The 20,967-nt window shown below is 36.7% G+C and overlaps 2 protein-coding genes across 4 annotated transcripts; one reads left to right on the forward strand and one right to left on the reverse strand.

Annotated features, from left to right (window-relative positions):
* Window positions 1–1,396: 1,396 nt before the first annotated feature.
* LOC109050546 (snurportin-1-like) lies at window positions 1,397–8,538 on the reverse strand. 2 transcript variants are annotated; one of them, XM_042715073.1, is made up of 10 exons: window positions 8,457–8,538; window positions 8,304–8,382; window positions 8,000–8,164; window positions 7,707–7,890; window positions 4,568–4,672; window positions 3,742–3,838; window positions 3,547–3,644; window positions 2,915–2,992; window positions 2,750–2,830; window positions 1,397–2,118 (listed from the first exon to the last, which is right to left on the reverse strand). In XM_042715073.1, exons 3-10 carry the CDS (start codon window positions 8,155–8,157, stop codon window positions 1,816–1,818), a joined length of 1,104 nt encoding a protein of 367 aa, XP_042571007.1. In that variant the 5' UTR covers window positions 8,158–8,164; window positions 8,304–8,382; window positions 8,457–8,538; the 3' UTR covers window positions 1,397–1,815. The 2 variants fall into 2 exon arrangements, with proteins under 2 accessions (XP_042571007.1, XP_042571008.1); XM_042715074.1 differs by lacking the exon at window positions 8,304–8,382 and having other exon boundaries at window positions 8,383–8,477.
* Window positions 8,539–10,419: 1,881 nt separating this feature from the next.
* Window positions 10,420–19,967, forward strand: LOC109050545 (sorting nexin-33-like). 2 transcript variants are annotated; one of them, XM_019068104.2, is made up of 3 exons: window positions 10,420–11,070; window positions 11,311–12,726; window positions 19,254–19,967. In XM_019068104.2, exons 1-3 carry the CDS (start codon window positions 10,989–10,991, stop codon window positions 19,505–19,507), a joined length of 1,752 nt encoding a protein of 583 aa, XP_018923649.2. In that variant the 5' UTR covers window positions 10,420–10,988; the 3' UTR covers window positions 19,508–19,967. The 2 variants fall into 2 exon arrangements, with proteins under 2 accessions (XP_018923649.2, XP_042571009.1); XM_042715075.1 differs by having other exon boundaries at window positions 10,420–12,726.
* Window positions 19,968–20,967: the final 1,000 nt, after the last annotated feature.

A 20,967-nucleotide genomic window follows, 5' to 3' on the forward strand; every position in this document is an offset into this window, starting at 1 on the left:
AAAATATTTAAGTACATTGTTGCTTACTATTTCTAGTAAAATGTGTGTGTATATTATATATATATACATGCGCAAGTGCATAAAAATCTCACTGTTTAAACCTGACGCAAGAAAATGTGTCAAGAAACAGAGCCGATAAAACAACAAAGAGCTTCCTGTGGGCGGGTTTCCATGGTGTTGCCAAGTCCTCGGTTTTCCCGCGGCATTGGGCTACTTAACATTGTTGCCGCGGGATGAAGCGACCCCAATAACATGATATTAAGCCCCTGGAAGGCGAGTTTTACTGGAGGATCCCCGCCGACAAACGTGTATTTTACCAATCGGAATGCGATTTGGATAGTTTTGAGTAGCAATTGGGCGGGTTTTGTTGCGAAAACCTGGCAACCCTGGCTAGAATGACTGACAGGAGAACATCATGACATCGTGCTGGAAAAATGCACTCAAGTGCTTTCACTTTCAGAGAAGAAATTCACACTCACAGTGAACCATCATAGCCCCAAACTAAACTATACACACAAAAACATCTCAAAGTCAGACAGAACAGGATTTGAGAAGCAGGAAATCATGACCACATCTCAGAAATGTGTTTTGAATAGGCCTAGGCTGTTGACATACTTCATCGATTGACAGGTCTTACGGTCATGAGTGATCCGGGAAGGCTGTTCTAGGCTGACAGGTGCTGCGAGTTCCTGGAAAGCAGCTACTGACTAATAACCAAACTCTCCGATTACGCTCTGGTTTTCTGCGGGAAGTGACCTAGTGGTTGCAAATCAAGAAAAGCTGCATCACCATAACCTCCTGCACATTTGTGTGAGGTGTTTGACATTCAAGCAGAGGAGATTTTGATGTTGCAGCATTTCCTTGTCAAAGATAAAAAACTCTGTTGCAATGATGCCTATAGAAATGAGACATTATTTAGTAGTTAAAACCCTTATTATTGATTTTAGACGTTTGTATATATAAACAACGTTTTTACAATGTTTATATTAATTATTTTATATAAGCAATTAAAAAAAAATAACTTAAAAATTGCTCTTCATAATATTTTTTGAAAAACATACTTATTTTATTAAAAAAAAATTAACTTAAATTCTTATTATCAAAAGTCAAAAACAGTTGTGCTGCCTAATATTTTGTGAAAATCATACTTTTTTTATTATTCTTTGATGAATGGAAAGTTCAAAAACATTTAAACATTTTAATGAATTGAATGCATCCTTGCTAATTAAAGGTATACTTAAAAGATTAAAATTGAAAAGAAACTTACATTTTTTTTAAATAATAAAATGATGATAATAACAATAATAGCAATAAAATGTACTGACCTCAGACTTTCATCAATGTGTATTTATAAGCAAAGAATTTCAGACATTCAAAAATATTATAGACAAAGGGATAAACAATACAGACAGTAAAACTTTATTGAGGTCATAACAAAAATTAAAAAAAATACTACTCATAGGTTTCTTCACCAGCTGAATCTTAATGATCTCATCTTTCACAGAAAAGATTGAATTAAAAAGCTATATATAAAATCCAATGAAGATGCATGACTAAACAGAGTAGGTGAATTCAGCAGAGCATGAGGGTTTACTATCATTTATACCTATATGTTTCCTAAAATAATATCTGCAAAGCAGAATAGATTCATTTTTGCGATTATGATTACAGAAATAGGTCCATCTGAGTTACTAAGAACTGAAGTGCAATTTTAATTATAGCAGTTAAAAACTCACTTACATCAGTGTTCTCCTGAAATGAGATCATCTTCACAGTCATGCACAGGCTTGAGAAAAGTGCTCTCTAAAAAGGTACTCAGGCCTCCATGCTCTCTTTCTGAGCGCTGTGAGAGTTCTCCAGCTGTGCCTCTGGCGTGGACAGATGTTCCAGTTCATATCGGCCGTTTTGGTCGGCCGGACGAACTTCTGTAGAGGTTTTCTTGTGCTCCAGGATCTGCTGAAGCTGATGGCTGGCATAATCAGGCTTGCTGGTGAGGGGACACTGTGGCACCTCGATGCCCAAGATATCTGCCACCATATAGGGTCTGAGCCAGCCAACAAGCGGCGTGCTGCCAGGGGTGTAGTGGGTCTCCTTGTGGTAGAAAAGAAGCCCATCCACCTAGAAGAGAGGAACACATTTTGAGTTCATCTATACCAGGGCTCAAGCCAGTAGTATGAGTGTTTCACTCGCATATGCGACCAAAAATAGATCTATGTGCTGCAAATTGTATTAGAAGCATGTGTGTGAATAATAAAAAAAAAGTTTAAAAAATGTAGTTTTATTGAATTTAAGCTCTTAAATATCTTAAATGGCATAACAAATATCTTAATTAGTTTAAGAGATCTTAAATTTAGTCATGAAAAATCTGGAATATATATATGCACAATATACAGGCCTATAAATAATTACCAAATTATTAAATAAAGTTTGAAGCAGAAATATTTAAAACAAATAATAAATACATAAATAAAATATTAAAAAAAAAAATTTTGAAACATTGCACTTTTCTAGTAAATTACATAATTCTGCTAGTAAACTTGTATCCCTTTATAGGGGGAAAAACTCATTGTTTGAAGAATTTTCATTGTGTCCGTAACATTTTTTGAATCTGTTCCTAAATTTTTCCACTTTTTGTGCTCCTTGAGAAAAACTAAGCATCAAGCCCTGAATACCACTAAAATATCATAAATGATCAGCTCAATCAATGTTATTTTATAGACTTAGCATGTCAAATAATGGAGGTTCTTACTGAAAAGTTGTACTCATGTGCAAGAGCCGTCTGGATGGACTCTGTCGAACAGCTGATGCTGTTCAGACTCACAAACCGGAACTGCCGAGACAAAACAGAGCATGAACCAAGTGCTTCAGCTCAAAGTTCAGCCTTGTTCACACTCACAGTTACTTGCTCACTTACAGGATTAATCTTGGATATTTCAGAAAGACCTTCAGCCTCTTCCACTTTAGACTGCAACCAGTAGAAACGGAACTCTGTCTGTAAAAATACATCAGTTTGTGCTTTTCATTGTAACTAGAATTTTAATACAGAACTATTACCATTCACACACATACACTAACATTCAGAAGTTATTTCTGTAATGCAAAGCTGAAATCATTCTGATACACTGATTTGCTGCTCAAGAAACATTTATTATTATTGTTATTAGTTGAAAAACAGTTGTGCTGGTTAATATGCTTGTGGAAACTGATACTTTTTCAGGATTCTTTGATAAAAAGAAAGTTCAAAAAACAACATTTATTTGAAATGGCAATCTTTTGTAACATTATAAATGTCTTTACTGTCACTTTTCACCAATTGAATGTCTCCTTGCTAAATAAAAGAATTAATAAAAAAAAAAAAAAAAAAAACATTGACCCAAATTGAACAGCAGTCACATCTTAAATTAACGATTAAGACAATTACGATTGTTTTGGTGCAACAAAAATAACAAGTATACTTCTGAGAAATTAATTATATAGAATGGTGCAAAAGTGTAGAATATGTCCCTAAAGTTTATATAGCTGTCATTAGAGGAAATGATCACTCACTGAGCAGTCATACACAGGATGTCCCCTCCAGCACATGACATCCAGGATGTAGTATGTTCTGTCCACGTCACTGTAGATGCAGTCCAGGATGGTGTAATCTATATAAAACATGTGTGTCACTCATTTTCCAGTATGGTTCTGAACTGCAGTACTCTAGCACACTCTAGAGTAATCAATCTGTAGGATGGTGCAGACCTTTTCCTACTGCAGAGTTGTGTCTGTTGCCACCAGGGATAAGAGAGGGGAATCGATTGACACAGTAGCCACTTTTGGTGTAAGATGACGTGGATCCCTAAGGATAACATGAAACATGAAAATTATACAGAAAATGCTGCATCATATACATATAAGTTTGGGGTTGTTAAGATGTTTTAAAGTTTTTGAAAGACGTCTCTTATCCTCACCAAGGCTGCATTTATTTGATCAAAAATACAGTAAAACTGTATTATCTTATTACAGTTTAAATAAATATTTTGTATTTTAATATATTTTAAAAAGTAATTTATTCCTGTGATGCAAAGCTGAATTTTCAGCATCATTCCTCCAGACTTCAGTGTCACATGACCCTTCAGAAATACTTCTAATATGGTGATTTGCTGCTCAAGAAACATTTCTTGTGCTGCTTAATATTTTTGTGATTTCTAATAACTGCTAATAATTGATTATTTATTTTATATAATTGCACATTCCACAAATAAAAACCTACAAACATTTCACTGCTGGTTATATATGCTCTATATAATTGTGTATGTGACAAATAAAAATCTTGAATCTCACTAAATGAAATTAGTTGTGCTGCTTAATATTTTTGTGAAAAACTGTGACACATTTAATTCAGGAATGTCTGGTGAATAGAAAGTTCAAGAGAACTTGAAACAGACATCTTTTAACATTATAAAAGATTTTACTTTCTAAAGTATCTTTTTATTATTATAGGTTTTTTATTCCTAAACCCAAACTTTTGAATGTTAGTGTATGTCTGGTCTCACGATGTTCATGATGGATGGAAAATGATCCAAACCTTGGAGGCAACAACGAGGGAACGCTTCCCAACTGGACAAACCACCATCAGCCAATCAGAGCTCAGATCTGCAGGGACATCCACTAACCACTCTGACAGCATCAGCTGGAGAATAGAAATATAACAGAAATATAAAATACAAATTACAAATGTTTCCAGACAGCATTATAAATGTATCACTTTTGCGGTATTTTTATTATAAAATATTTACATAAGTAGTATATACTCATCCAAGTAACCACTTATATTTTTTTTTACAAGTTATTAATAGTTTCTTGAAACAAAAAATAAGATCCATATAAGATGCATTTTGGCTCCCATCCTTTTTTCTTTAAATATGCTTCCACTTGGTTCCATTCTTAAAAAATATGGGCTGTCATTCCATTGTTATACTGACGATACACAAGTTTATCTGCCTACAAAGTGGAATTCGGATGGACTGGATGCTCTCTTGGCCTGTTTGACAGATGTAAAGGCATGGTTGTCGCTAAACTTTCTGAATTTCAATGAGGAAAAAACAGAAATGATTGTTTTTAAACCCTCAGATTCCAATACAAACCCCAATCAAAAACCATATGGGTTAAAAAAATATGTAAAAAATTGGGTAAGAAATTTGATGAAAAATTTAAAAATTCTATTTTCAAATCATACTTTCAAACAATCCCATCTCCCATCTAAAGCAAATACCTAAATCAAATACAAAAACTTCTTTTAAAAACTTTTGAGAAAGTGATTCATGCTTTTATTACCACTAGATTAGATTACTGTAACTCACTGTATGCTGGGATTACTCAAACAGCTTTATCTCGATTACAATTGGTTCAGAATGCGGCAGCTAGACTTCTGACCGGGATCATATTACTCCAGTTCTACAGTCTTTACACTGGCTGCCTGTGCGTTACAGAGTAGATTTTAAAATTTTGCTAATTGTCTGTAAGTCACTAAATGGTATGGCTCCATCATATACTGTATATCTGATTTATTGATTGAGCACAATGCAGCTAGATCTCTCCGGTCCTCTAACCAGAGACTCTTGTTTATCCCCAAAACGAGGCAGAAGTGCAGGGGTGATCGCGCTTTTGCTTCAATTGCACCAAGACTCTGGAATGATCTGCCCATTTTTATTAGAATGGCTTCATCTGTGGCCATTTTTAAGTCTAAATCTGTTCGATAAGGCTTTTAATTCTGGTTGAAGCATTCTTTTTATCCTTGTTCTATATATTTTATATATTGCCGTTGTGTTATGTTTTGATGTTTTTCTTTTCTTTTTCTCTCCTTGTTCTTGGTTTTACTGTTTTTATTTTTCATTGTGTTGTGTTATTGCTTTTTTTTAGATATTCTGTTGTAAAGCACATCGGTCAACTCTGGTTGTAGTAAATAGTGCTATATAAATAAAATTGCCATTGCCATATATGACTTATATAAGTCTAAGAAAGCTTCAGGCCCAGTGTTTCACCAGCCAGTTTAAAAGTCTGCGCTGACCAACTACCCACATCTTTACACAGATCTTCAACAGATCATTGGAGCTGTGTGAAGTTCCCTGCTGCTTCAAACGCTCCACTATCGTTCCGGTCCCCAAAAGACCCCCCAAAATCACTGGGCTTAACAACTACAGACCCTTAGTTCTCTGCAACATCTTGATAGACCTGGGTTTTACACAAGAAACTTGTTTGTAGACTTCAGTTCGGCCTTCAATTACCATCATGCCTGACCTTCTCTCAGCCAAACTGCCCCAGCTCTCTGTGCCCACCCCAATCTGTCAGTGGATCACCAGCTTCCGGACAGACAGGCAGCAGCTAGTGAGGCTGGGTAAACTTTCATGAACAGCACTGGCGCCCCTCAGGGACGTGTGCTCTACCCACTGCTTTTCTCCCTGTATACGAACGAATACACTGCAAAAGACTCCTCTGTTAAGCTCCTGAAATTCACAGATGACGCTACCATCATTGGCCTCATACACAATGGAGAAAGGTCTGCTTACAGACAGGAGGTTAAAGAGGTCATATGACGTTGCTAAAAAGAACATTATTTTGTGTATTTGGTGTAATGAAATATGTTTATGTGGTTTAAAACACATTATTTTCCACATACTGTACATTATTGTTGCTCCTCTATGCCCCGCCTTTCTGAAACGTGTCGATTTTTACAAAGCTCATCGTTCCAAAAAGCGAGGTGTATGCTGATTGGCCAGCTATCCAGTGAGTCAAGAGGTGATGGAAATGTTACGCCCCTAAGAAAAACTTACACCAAAAAAAATAAAACCATGCCGTCTCCCGGCAAAAAAAGACAAAAACAATAAAACCCATTACAAACGAGGCATTTGTTGCATCCAGTGGGGACATAATTACGGATAATAATGACTTATACTGTCTTTTTATGCGTTGCATTGCATATCGCGTAGCGTAAACATAAAACCATGTCCGCATTTGTGATCGGAGAAATGACAAACAACAAGTGCTACTCTACACTGCTCAAAACTCACGTTTGAATCATCAGTGGCAAATCCTTTAAATATGAAAATGTACTTACAGGCTGAGAGTCAGAAGCACCAGACTGTCCTTGCAAAGTTGGAATTGCCCCACTTTATACAAACAACCTTTGTGCACAGCCGGCATTGTAGGCTCAGCAGAGACTGTACTTCTTTCACCAGCCAATGACATTCAACCTGCCACAGGATCTGCTCACACAGTTCTCCTCTGCTATCATTCTGTGTTCATCCATAACTGTCAGGTTTGGTTCAGCTACCAAATCGGACATCAAGAGACTACAACGGACAGTCAGGACTGATGAGAAGATTACCCGTCCCCCCTGCCCAACCTCCAAAAATCATTACACCTCCAGAGTGAAAAAAGGGCTAAGAAAATCACTTTGGACCCCTCACACTCAGCCCACTCTCTTATTCAACTGTTGCCCTCTGGTCAGCACTACAAAGCACCAAACACCAGAACAGCCAGACACAAGAACAGTTTTTCCCCACAGTCTATACTCAGCCTGAACAATTAAAACTTTCATAACTATTACTGTCTATCACATCTGACACATTTATACATATCATCTGAAAATTATTATTACATTTGCAAACTACATAAACTGTATACTTCATGTAAATAACTATATCTGTCATTGTGTTTTTAAGCACCTGGTTAGCATAATGCTTCGGTAGCTTTTTCCTCTGCTCGATCTCCATCCCTTCTTCATCAGCGCTGTTCTCCAGCTGCTGCTGACTCTTCTTCTCTTCATCCTTCTCCTCATCCTCACTGTCAGCTCCGGTCCAGTCTCCATCAGCAAGCCGACGGGCGTGATTCACGTAGTTTAGCCTCTTCCTGCCAACATAATGCATTCTATCAGTGGCAGTGCATCAAAATAACGTGTTGTAGGTGGTTGATAAGCAGCTGCTCTTGTGCTGTGGGTGGTTGTATGAGCTAAACTCACTCTTTCTGCAGCTCCAGGAACCTCCTGCGCCGTTCACTCTGCTCCAGAACGCTGTATTTGCTCTTGTACTGGGCCAGGCGTGGATGGGGAGCAGAAGTGCTGTTTGGTTCTCTGGATACAGAGAAGCTGGAGGAGAGAGCCTGGGTCAGAGCCTCCATGATGGACCTGTGACAGAAGTGTTCACATCATCTTAAGACACTTACATGAAATAAATGTCTCTTATGTCTTTAAGACCAATGAGGTATTTCAAAAGCAACAAAAATCATTTAAAACCACTTATGGACAAACACAAGTCAACACGTACAGATGAACCAACAGCAGGCAGAGAGTGACAGCCAACACGTGATCACAATCCCATCAGAGCTGCTCTTAAAATCCTTTACCTGTGATTTAAAAGAGAGCAATAAAAACACAAACGGAATGGAAAATCAGAACAGCGAAATACACAGACACCTACTTCTGCAGAGAAACACGCGTTGGTTAAAACGCAATGGCGCGCTGACGTCATCACGCCTCACCACGGCCGACCAAAATGCAACGCTGAGTTTTCAAGAATTCATTTTAAAAAATCATTTTACTGTGGTTAAAGGTCGTTCGATTTACTTCTAATTCTGTTAAAATATACATACTATAAAAATATGCTGTAACGATTCGGTTTCTTGCAACACCTCAGTTCTAAAGCAAAATAAAAGCATTGCTAAAAAATAAGAAATAGAGTGTGTAAGTAAGACTAGTGGTCAAGGTGTTGTCTATTATTGGTCCAAATAATATTTATCATATTTTACCTCTTCGTTCTGTTATTATTCAGACGTAAACAAATGGCGATATCATGTGGTATCTGTTACTTTGCTCATCGCTGATAGGATGGACCAATCACAGCCGTTCCTGATTACTGGATAAGGAAATCTTTTTAAAGAGACTTTTTTGGCGGATTTAAACGCAATAAACCATCTTAAACACTAAAAATAACCCACAAAACCCTCTTGTCAACAACAAACAACAAACAAAATCCTGTGGCAACAAGTCACTGTAAACTCTCTAGTTGAGTTAGTGTGGTAATGTGCATGAGTTCTGCGGTTACTAGAAACTGACAACACTGTTTAACCCTTGATGGAACGGAGTTGCCATATGGCAAGAATTCATTTCTACTCATTTCCTTGTTATTATGAAGAGATAGATAGATAGATAGAGAGAGAGAGAGAGAGAGAGAGAGAGAGAGAGAGAGAGAGCAATATATTGCACTATGGGAACTGAAAGGGCGAGAGGGCAGGCCTTGATGTGCTATTTTAAATCACATGACATTTGAATCCAAAACAATTTTTCCCACTGTCCCCATCACACAGAAGACACCAGTTGAAGTGCTCCAGAAATTGCTCTATTAAATTCAATTCTAAACACTCAACACTCAAGGTGTATTTATTTATTTATCTATCTGATTTTTATTTTTTGCAGCATCTTAGATTTTTTAAATTCACAACTTAACTTTGTCCCACACAGTAAATTGAGAAAATATCAATGTTTCCATATGCTGCACCACAGCGGAATCGCAGCAATGTATTTCCCCATTGGTATTTTTAATAAATAGTAGCATCAACAATATGATTGCAGTTATTTGCCTCTTGTACATCCCTGTGTATCTTAATATTTAAGACTACAGTTTAATGCACATATGCACTGCCTCTTGTACATCCCTTGTATCTTAATATTTAAGACAGTTTACTTTCCATGCACATTATTTTCCATTCTATATTTAATTCTACAGTATACATCTTTTTTTTGTATATTTTATTCTTATATTTTTATTGTTTACTTTTATTTCATTCTTTCATAGCTATATTTATGTATATTTTCATCTGTGTTGTATTCTTTAATAATTGCACTGTCCATGGAGCGGACCTGACTCACATTTCACTGCTGGTTATATGCTCTATATAATTGTGTATGTGACAAACAAATCTTTGAATCTTGAATCTTGAATCTTGATCTATTTATTTTAAGTGTTTATTGTACTATAGTTGCATCTATGTATAAATAACAAAATGATTTCTTCTTTTCAGAAAATGAATACAGCAATAGTTTACGGAAAGGCCAGTAGGAAAGGTGCAGAGTTAGCATGTGAGGAGTGAGGATGAGTTAGTCTTCAGTGAAGGTTAAATGATAGGGATCTACTTATTTTTGGTTTGCATGAGGACAGGAAAAACTACTTTTTTGACCATTTTCCATTGTGGTGCAGCGTTGCCATATACTATATGCAGCATTTCCCTAAATACCCCCCCCCCCCCAATTTAACTGTTTTGATTTGTATGTTTCAAGCCATTTCATACAATGAAAACTTAAAAATATATATTTCATGGTTAGAACAAAATGCACATCATCAGATGCCTCGGTTGTTTATTTGACCGCCGAGCGGCGCCACAAACGCGACTCGAGCCTCGCGCTGCACTGCGCTGCGCTCATTGTTCAAGCGTCACGTCATGGAAAGAGTTACTGCGTTTGTGCTCAAAGTAAAGACAAACTTTATGAAAAACTCCTCACGGGCCTGTTGAATCACACTTCGAAGGAATAATATGAACACACGGCGATGTGAACTGGATCTGTGGATTATAAAATCGCTTTAGCTCTACTTCTTATTCTTTTGTTTGCGGAATGCAAAGGATGCGTTTATTACCCATCTCTGTCTGGGACGAAATGCTGGGATAATGTTTTCATCTGGAATTTAGTTCAGCCGGACTTGCGAAACAGATGTTTTTGTTTATGTTTTATTTTTATATATATTTGCAGCATGCAAGATGCTTAAAACTATTTTATAGTTATTATGAGAGACTGAACTGAATGTGTTTGCCGGTGTCTCGGTTCTGCTGGACGGGATTTGTGAATTTATCGGTTTATTTATTTATTTATTTTGCGGATGAAGAGACGTTTTGTGGAATAATGAAACGGCATAAATTAAGGGAAGTTGGAGAGTAACAACCTGACAGGGAGTTCCAACATGCAAGACTTTATTCACAAATGTAGCATATTGGATATTGTTTCCCGGGGGAAAATAAAAGATTCCTGTTGTCTTCTTTGTGGTCAGTAACTTTAAAAACACTTGAAGATCTTTATCGTAAACAATATTGTTTCCCATAAGCCTGAAAACTGCTAGTTTTGTCAAAGTACTATGACAACATTAACATATAACCAAACTTTTAAGTTATGAAACAGCGCTGTTTTTGTCAGATTTGATCTGTGCAATCTGATATGAGGTAAGGAACTTATTTTTGTGGCCCATTTTTTTTTTTTTTTTTTTTTTTGCATCTGGCTTGCAAAAGTTACAAAAATGTCCCTGAGAGCCAAAGCCCTCTACACTTTCCAAAGTGAAAACAAGGAAGAGATCAACATCCAGGAGAATGAGGAGCTGGTGATTTTCGACGAGAACTCTGTGGACGGCTGGCTGCAGGGTGAGAACAGCCGAGGAGAGCGAGGCCTGTTCCCCGCCTCGTACGTTCACATCATCCGCAACCGATCCGGGTCCAACCTGACGGATCATTCCCTCAGCTCACCCGAAAGCTCTCCTGGTAAGGATTTATCCTACATCCATACGCCTTCCACGACCCTGCCGAGCGACGACGATGATGACTGGGACGACTGGGATGAAACCTCGACGGTGGTTGAGGATGAAGATCCTCGGAGAGGTGTTGGCGCCAATGGACATTCTCAAAATCCATATTCCAACCCCAACGTCCACTACCGGCCCAAGCCGTATATGGAGCGCCAGGACAGTATGTCCAGCAATAGAAAGGGGAGCATGGTGGGCAGGAACTTGAACCGATTCTCCAGCTTCGTGCGGTCAGGTGTGGAAGCCTTCATACTTGGCGACGTTCCCATGATGGCCAAGATCGCAGAGTCTTACTCTATCGAAATGGGCCCCCGGGGGCCTCAGTGGAAGGAGAGCCCTCAGCCCTTCACCTGTTCCGTTGAAGACCCCACCAAACAGACGAAGTTCAAAGGCATTAAGACGTACATTTCGTACCGTGTCACCCCCAGTCACACTGGCAGGCCGGTGTACCGCCGCTACAAGCACTTTGACTGGCTCTACAACAGACTACTGCACAAATTCACAGTGATTTCCGTGCCTCACCTTCCCGAGAAGCAGGCCACGGGACGATTCGAGGAAGACTTTATTGAGAAAAGGAAAAGGAGGCTTATTTTGTGGATGGACCACATGACCAGCCACCCCGTGCTGTCTCAGTACGAGGGTTTCGAACACTTCCTCATGTGTGGAGATGACAAACAGTGGAAGCTCGGGAAGCGGCGAGCGGAAAAGGACGAGATGGTCGGGGCTCATTTCATGCTTACTTTCCAGATTCCCAATGAGCACCAGGACCTTCAGGACGTGGAGGAGCGCATTGACTCCTTCAAGGTGTTCGCCAAAAAGATGGACGACAGTGTGATGCAGCTGACGCACGTCACATCAGAGCTGGTCCGCAAACACCTCGGAGGCTTCCGGAAGGAATTCCAGAGGCTGGGAAATGCCTTCCAGTCCATCAGCCAGTCGTTCCTGCTTGACCCTCCATACAGCTCGGATGCTCTGAGCAACGCCATCTCGCACACAGGCCGCACCTACGAGAACATCGGGGAGATGTTCGCCGAGCAGCCTAAATACGACCTGTTTCACATGCTGGATAAACTGTCGCTGTACCAGGGCCTGCTGTCCAACTTTCCAGACATCATCCACCTGCAAAAAGGTAAACTTCATTTTGTTTAAAGGGAGAGTTCACTCAGAACTGACTTTCTTTTTTTTAAACTCTAAAGAAGATATTTTGGAAAATGTCTCTGTGTTGTTTTTGGCCATACAATGAAAGTAAATGGGGTCCAATGCAGGGTTATTTTTGTTAACTAAAACTAAAAGCATAAAAATACATTTTTGTTGCTTGAAATAAAAGTAAATGTTAACTGAAAAAACATGAACTTGTTTTATTTCAGCTTTTATTTCAATTTTTTTTCATTTAACTTGAAGTACTAAAATAAAGTTAAACTGAAACTTAAAAATATATAGACAGACATTTAAAAAAAAGATATTAAAAACTATATAATTAATAATGATATAAAATATAATGAGTTATTTAATTTTAACTAAATATAAAAACTAAAATATTAATAAAAAAATTTAATAGTATATCAATTATTCTAAAATAACATTGCTCCGGTTTTGTCCCACTGACTTTCATTAAATGAATAAGACAGTTGAAACATTCTTCAAAATATAGAATATAGAATTTTGCTGTTGATGATGTCAGATAACTTCCAAAGGTGACTTGCATAAAGTCTTTAAAGTCAAAAAGTGATGCGTCTGACATTAACTGGCAGTTAAGAAAGAGAAATTCCTGGCTCTGCTCCTGAAAGGAAGCATCCTTTTTATTCTCAGTCTAAATCACAGGAAGTGAGGGAAATAGTGTCATTAATCAGTGCAATCAAGTCCCAGACATTAAAGCTCAATCAGTTTGTGGCTCAGACAAACTTCCACTTTCATTATGATCCTCTAGTGGAATGTCATACTGAGGTTAAGAATTAATCAGACTTTAACATATGCTGACATCCTGACACACAGTAAATGAAAGTATTTACACTACCAGATGAAATTTAGGACTAACTTGACTGAATTTATGCTTCACAATCTTAATCTTAATTAATGCATAACTTAATTTTGTAGAAAACGAAATTTGCTCATGCATGAGATAAAACATTTTTTATTTTAAGGTTATTATTTGTAGCATCTATATATATAATTAACTAAATAAATAGTACTCATAATAAAGATACTCAGAATCTCTAAAATCACATCCTTCAAAGACATGTAGCAAACACAATGTCAGCAAAACTTAAAATGCAAGTTGACTGACATGCAGAGAGTGCTTCTGATTGGCTAAAAGGCATCATAGAGATGGTATAATTTCTCAAGACGCCTGTTTGAGTGAAATCTGCCAGGCAGTACAGAGACATTTATGTGAGGTATTATAACAAGGCTTACAGAACCTTTAATGAGACCCTGATATCTGAGAAACTGTAATCAATGTGAGGTTTTAATGTTGTTAAACAGGTCCGTTAAACAGGTGCAGTGATGTGTTCAATGAGGAGAACAGAAATGCGTTTCATCATTTCATTACTCAGTTTGCTGAAGGCGTGATTGGTCACATGACCTAGGCACAAGACAGACCCCAGATTAGCAGTAATAATTTGGAATAGATTTAATCCAATAAAATATGAGTGATTAAACAGCCCTTAAATCATTATAGTGATTTTAGGTTAGTTAACATAGTATTATTCTGTCGAATAAGTTTGAGCTAATCAAATAACCACCGTAAGCAAACGTTTGATGTGTGAGTGTGTTGAAAGGATTTCTCCAGTTTCATCTCCACACCCTATAACGGTTATAACATGATTACTGTTCGTGTTGAGACACAATGGATCTCAGTGTACAATGGATAATGGTGTTTTTAAATAATCAGGGTGTTAATAGCAACTAATGTATACACAGCATGCTTCCTATACAGTAGAAGTCTAATGGATAAAATTGGTGTTGCTTTTGTCCTCTGAGCATCTACTGAGACCCTAAATGGGCCCGTCCTGCATTTAGGGGACAGTAAAGTGCCTGTAATGCTGGGATCACGACATGTGAAAACTGAGCATCTGCTTCTCTTGTGAGCCGTATGACAGCGCAGGGAGAGATCAAAGAGAACCAGTGAACAGAGGAAAAACATCACATGACCCAGGGAAATAATAACAGCCCTCTCTGAGCATGCACCGTACAGAGTTTGCGCGTCCCAGTCAAAGAGCTGTAATCAGATCCAGCATGGGACGATAGGACACTTGACCTGACGTCCAGAAGTCAGCTTGAACCCGACCGACTCTCCGAATTAAAGGCTATAGAAATATTGAGGTCCTCCAAAAGCAGTGGGATATGAATTTGGCTTTTAATGCATAACACCTCCCGCCTTAGCAAATAGGGAGAGAATGAAAAATATGAGAAAAAAATAAAAGTGTTCCAGGCCTCGGGCTCTGCGTGTACAGTAGTCATGAACTCTTCGGCTTGTGTGGGTGTTGGTCTGATTTTATTGCCAGTGATTCACAGTCACACAATTTTTTTTTTGGAGAGATTCTTGTTGCTTTTAGGTTTGAAATAAAGAAAAATAACATGTCAGGGCAAGACCTTGAATTCCTCTTTGAGGTTCTCATTGCTAGCTGGCAGGAACTGAGCCAGTTTTGTACTTCACGCATGTGTAAGCATGTGTGAATGAACGAGAGAGATACAGGACGGTGGGAAATCACTCCACACTTGTCCTATAATCGTATAGCAGATTAGTGCTTAGAAAGTCAACATTATGAGAGAGTCATTGTGAGATAAATCTAAATAAGATACAAAGTCATAACTTAGATTTTACTTACTATATATACACTTACTGATTAATTAAGGGCATTGCATTAGATATCAACCCAAATGTCTTTCACAAATGATCCTACAGCATTTTTGAGCACTAAATTCAATTAATTGCTCCCAGGTGATTTTAAAGCCTCACTTTTGTCATGCTAATGCTAATACTAAATTGCCTGTTGAATGCTCTTTGTAGCTTTAATTTTTTTGTTTTGTAGTTAAACACATCTTAGAGGACATTTATACTTATTTTGTTCATAATCACTGATTCAGATCAGTTTTCAAGTGTGCTAGATGTATGAAGTTCACTTAGGCGTCCCAGCAGAGTCACCGCAGGTGTAGTCTGTCACATTAGAAAGTATCCAATTCTAATTTTGAAAAGCATATATCTATATTAACCTAATATGCTTTTCTGTAAAAGGGTTTTGCTTGAGAAGTGTGGTTGTGTGATCTTTTTGGCCCACCGGTATGGTTTGTTTCTCCCCTTCTGGTGTCTGAGAATTTGCTCTGGGCTAAACTGAGCTGTGACTGTTTTTCCAGTCTGAAATTCCTCTTTGTGTCCATGGCAGTACTGTTAGACACATTAAACGCAGCTCTGCATCTTCAGATCAGTTATTCGTTGTGCTATTAACATTAATTTCACCTCGAACACTGAGAGAAAGCTCAGATCATACACTGATCCTGTTTCTGACTGCAATTAGCATCATGCTATCCTATAGTATATTTAGTTTGTGGGATCAGATGGAGGTTTGTCTAATTTAAGAAATATATTGTATATCAGGACTATTATAGAGCTACAATGATTTATGTTTACTTGAAGTAACCTACGTAGGGAATGTTAGCTTTGCAGGCTAATTGGTTAGCTTGCTTAAATACTACAGAATGTTTACTTTCACTTTTAGCTCCATTTAGCTTCATTTAAAAAAACTTGAAATGTTGTTATATTTCTCAAAAGACACAATTTTACTGGTTAATACTATGACGATCAATAAACTACATGGTTTTTGATTAGGCACTGACTTAAATACACCCGAAAAATCATTTAGGTGTCAAGTGGAGTAAAACTTTTGGCATGTTTTCCATTAGAAAGCCTCCAGACATTCCCTCAGAGTAAACAGAAGTCATATGTACTACTGTTTATATGGGGAAACAAGTAAACAGCCAGTCACTGACCACAGAAACGATGTGCGGACAGTTTATGGATGTTCAGCTTCCTCTTTTAATGGTTCTGTTAGGACAGTAGCACACACGCAATTAAGTTTTGCTTGATTGAAAATACAGAACAAGAGGGATTCAGTTTATTCCAGTCGTTCATGGTGAACGTTAATGTTTAGCGTGTCTACAGTCCATTAGAGATTGAATCAAATTAACCTTATCACTTACAAACTTTTGCTTGCTGAGCATTACAAACAAATTAAGGAAAACCAGATGTTTTAAACTACCGAAATTCGTGCAGGACACTGATAATAATACTAAATGTTTCTCAAATCAGCATATTTGAATGATTGGACTTGTGATAGTTCTTGTGAAAATGGCATGCTTTGATTACATTTTGATTGAAAATTGGATATTTTATATCTGTCATATTGAGCATGGCTTTGTTGAATTCAGTCCTGTAAACTTGTGTGTTTTTGAGCGGTCAGAGAGTATGTGTGGTAGAGGTCAATGCTGGGTTGTGCCTGGTACTGCTGGACGCTTGTTCCTGTTCCTTTGTCATGATAAATTCACCCTATTATTTCATTGTACTCTAGGTTAAAGCAATGCATCATGGAAAATTAATTTTTTCTTTGCTCTTTGTAACTTATAACAGCTCACATATACTTCAACGACTTTCTTTGTCATAATTATGGGATTTTATCTCATAATTATGATTTAACAAAACATTTTTTTTTCTCACAATTTGTGAGATAAATCTAAATAAGATACAAAGTCATAATTATGAGATGATTCTAAATTATGAGATAAAAACATTTAAATTTATGCCATGATTATGTCTTTTATCTCAATTTTGACTTTGTGTCTCAATTTCAACTTTCTGTCAAAATTCTTTATCTCATAGTTATGATTTACCATAAATTTTTTTCTCATGTGTTGGAAATGGGCTTACTAAGTCATCGTAATTATGTAGAAAAAGTCAAAATCGTGACAAAAATTAGATTTTTTTTATTTAATAAGGAGATCAGTATGTCATAATTTAGACCTATTTTCTCATAATTATTACTTTTTTAGTGTCATAATTTTGACCCAATATGTCATAATGTCAGCCTTTTAACTATAATTGTAATTTACCAAAGCATGATTTCTTTTTCTAATGAATCAGAAATGGGTTTCCATGACTCAGGGCAAATGTGTAGAAATGTGTTTACAAATTATTTCCAAAAATAAATATGTATTCGAACTGTGTTTATGGGGACATAATATTGTCTTATTGTAGATGCTCAGTGTGGGAATGTAAACAAGAGGCTTTCATTTGACTGTACTCATTTGTTCTTTGTGGCGTTTGCGCAGTGGGTTTGTAATCGGTCATTCTGTGAGCTGAAAGGAAATAATGAACTGAATGAACACAGGGCCAGACTTCCAGTGTCAGATTACAGGTGTGTACAGCATTATCAAACACTGATCTCTGATCAGCCATTCACGCTGGGATATCTAATCCATCATGCTGTCTCTGATAATCTGTCTTTCTGTCTGTCTTCTGTGATGCTGATGGACACAGCATGTGATGATAGTGGATCTGTTGGTTCATGTCAGCAGATTCACTCATATCTCTGTGAGTCGCATGACTCAGCAGCTCCATTCAGATCTCAGATTTTCATGAGTGTGTGTGAGTGGTGTGTTCTGTCACAACAGGACATGAACGCTTAGAACCGGTTACACCGGAAATGTCAAACAAATCTGAGACAAAAGGCACTTTCATCTAACAAGTGAGATCAGAGATTTGTTGAGCCATGACTGGAGTCTTGTTTGGCCTTTGTAATGTAGAGAAGCTGTTACAGAAAGTGTGATTTAATCAGATTCAGTATCTGTAATTCTTAATGTTTTTTTTTTTTTTTTTTTTTTTTTTTTTTAGAAAATACTGGGTAAAATGTGTGTAAAATTGTGTATATTTATGTATATTTGCACTATATATAAAATAAATTTCTGTATAATTAGGAAAATAAATACTGCTTAATATATACATATAATTATACAACAAGTTGAATATATTGACATATATCTATATCTATTTATTTATTTATTTATTATAATTGTCCAATAAATTGAATAAATTGGATAATTATTAATTTTTTTATTATGTGTGTATATGTGTGTGTGTGAAAATTTAACCACAACTTTGTCTACAACATCATATTGTTTGTTTACACATTTTAATTATTATAAAAATATATGTTGTTAAATATATGTAGTATTATTTAATAAGTAATATTTATATATATGTACATTTTTAACCACAACTTTGTCTGCAACATCATATTATCTTTATTTACAGATTTTAATAATTATAAAATTATATGTTATTAAATAGGCTATATGTAATATTATTTAATAAGTAAGGTTTATTTATTTATTCTTTCTGTTTGCTGAATCAGTCTAAGCCATGGATACCAGCTGGCTAGAGGTTTCCTTAAGTGCAAAATGTTGGTAAATTAAAAAGAAATAAATATTAAATCAGTTGAATTCTTGCTAAAAAAATCCAAAATTCATTAAAAAAATTAGAAAAATGTATTAAGTTAATTAGAAAGTTATCTTCAGTGTCATTGCTAGTTCTTGACCAGTGGTTTGTGCATATTGCTACTATATTTGAACATTTCTAAAACTTCTGTCTCTTTTGCTCCCTTTTAGGTGCTTTTGCTAAGGTGAAGGAGTCTCAACGTATGAGCGACGAGGGGAAGATGGACCAAGAGGAAGCGAATGGCATTCGTAAACGCTGCAGGACTGTGGGTTTTGCCCTGCAGGCCGAGATGAACCACTTCCACCAGCGCAGGGAGGTGGATTTTAAAGAGATGATGCAGGCATATCTCCGCCAACAGATCGCCTTCTACCAGCGCGTAGGTCAGCAATTAGAGAGAACCCTTCACATGTACGATAACCTCTAGAGCCTTTTGCCTCTGGACTGTAATGGAGATACAACACTCCTGTGGACAGATACACAAGGGGTTTTTACTCCCAAAGTTGGAATTTTCTAATTCCAGACAGGATTTTTTTGCAAGAGGAACAGGACATTCTCGCTTCTGCACTTAAAAATGTCACTTTTAACCCCAGAAACCATCAACACAGTTGCCTTTGATAGACTATTCATGCATATCTTCATATTTAGAATTTTATTTAAATAACTGATAGATCAAAGTTACACTTTTCCCCATATTTTTTATTCGATACTTACAGAGTCAGGTGTGCGAATGACGTTACCTGTGCTTTAGCAGGTGCAGATGCTCATCAGACTCTGCTGATCAGTCTGGTCATGTGACGCAAGTTGTTTACATAATAGTTTGCCAAAAAACACAATTATCGCTTAAAAAAAAACAAATTGTGACACTGTCTTATTCAGGCGCATGCCTGTCAAATGCTGAATGTTACATTTTCTATTTATGGCTTGTTGAGTTGCCCATCCCAAACATAAATATCATTCCCACAAAAAAAAAAAAAAAAAAAAAAAAAAAAAAAAAAAATAAAAAAAAAAAAAATAATAATAATAATAATTTTTCTTATTCTGTATGTTTTCAGTACAAATATCTAATCACTTGAGAAGCAAAATGATTTGAGAAAATAGGGGAAAAATTAGTTTTTGCCTAAAACTAGAAAAAAATATCTGCCGTAAGGTAAGAAAAATAGTAGTTTTTCCCTTTTTTCTTGCCTCATCAACAGATTTAAACAATTTTTTTTTTAATTTTAAGCAATAACTTTTGATGTATTTTTTTTTAGAAAACAAGTAATTTTGCTTCTCAAGTAAATGTATCTTGATGTAAGAATGTTTAGATATTTGTACTGGAAAACGACAATATCTTTGCATCAAAATAACTATATTAAATGTATTACCTGGTCTGATTGGCTTGTATTTGTTGTTTCGTACAACATATCACTTTCAGTGACAACAGAAATATGACTTGACGCTTTAAAACAAATTTGCTTGGACTAGGTGAGCAAGAAATAAACCCACATAGCAGGATCATGTGGCTTCTGCTCACTTCCAGGAAGTTTAATCAAATAAAATGTTAATCCAGCTCAATTCCTGAGTTTACGTGAAACATGCGGGTCTGATGTGATACAGTGATCAGATGTGACAGTCATACATATGATAATCATCAGTGATTCAGATGAATAACACCAGGCTTCTTCCACACCATAATTCGTGGTCCGGTACTAATTTATCCTAGTGCTATTAAGACAAAACATGTTTTTGTGAATTCTTGGGCAAGAATCCCCACCCACAGACTCTGTATATCAGATGGAAACACTTCAGTATTAGCAATAGCATTAAGAATAAATGTTTGTTCAGGGTGTTTCTAAAGCAAAAGGGAGCTCTTCTCCTCCTCTTCTCCTTTTTGTGTGCCCTCAG

This window comes from Cyprinus carpio, chromosome A25 (assembly GCF_018340385.1).
Source record: "Cyprinus carpio isolate SPL01 chromosome A25, ASM1834038v1, whole genome shotgun sequence".
Classification (NCBI taxonomy): domain Eukaryota; kingdom Metazoa; phylum Chordata; class Actinopteri; order Cypriniformes; family Cyprinidae; genus Cyprinus; species Cyprinus carpio.

Excerpts from the sequence above, each read along its gene's own strand:
- LOC109050546 (XM_042715073.1), bottom strand. The coding sequence starts at position 8,157 with ATGGAGGCTCTGACCCAGGCTCTCTCCTCCAGCTTCTCTGTATCCAGA. Across the intron at positions 4,673-7,706 it reads CGAAGCATTATGCTAACCAG|CTGATGCTGTCAGAGTGGTT; the intron begins GTGCTTAAAAAC and ends TCTATTCTCCAG. Across the intron at positions 3,645-3,741 it reads CAACTCTGCAGTAGGAAAAG|ATTACACCATCCTGGACTGC; the intron begins GTCTGCACCATC and ends TGTTTTATATAG.
- LOC109050545 (XM_019068104.2), top strand. The coding sequence starts at position 10,989 with ATGCAAGACTTTATTCACAAATGTAGCATATTGGATATTGTTTCCCGG. Across the intron at positions 11,071-11,310 it reads TTCCTGTTGTCTTCTTTGTG|TTACAAAAATGTCCCTGAGA; the intron begins GTCAGTAACTTT and ends GGCTTGCAAAAG. Across the intron at positions 12,727-19,253 it reads CATCATCCACCTGCAAAAAG|GTGCTTTTGCTAAGGTGAAG; the intron begins GTAAACTTCATT and ends GCTCCCTTTTAG.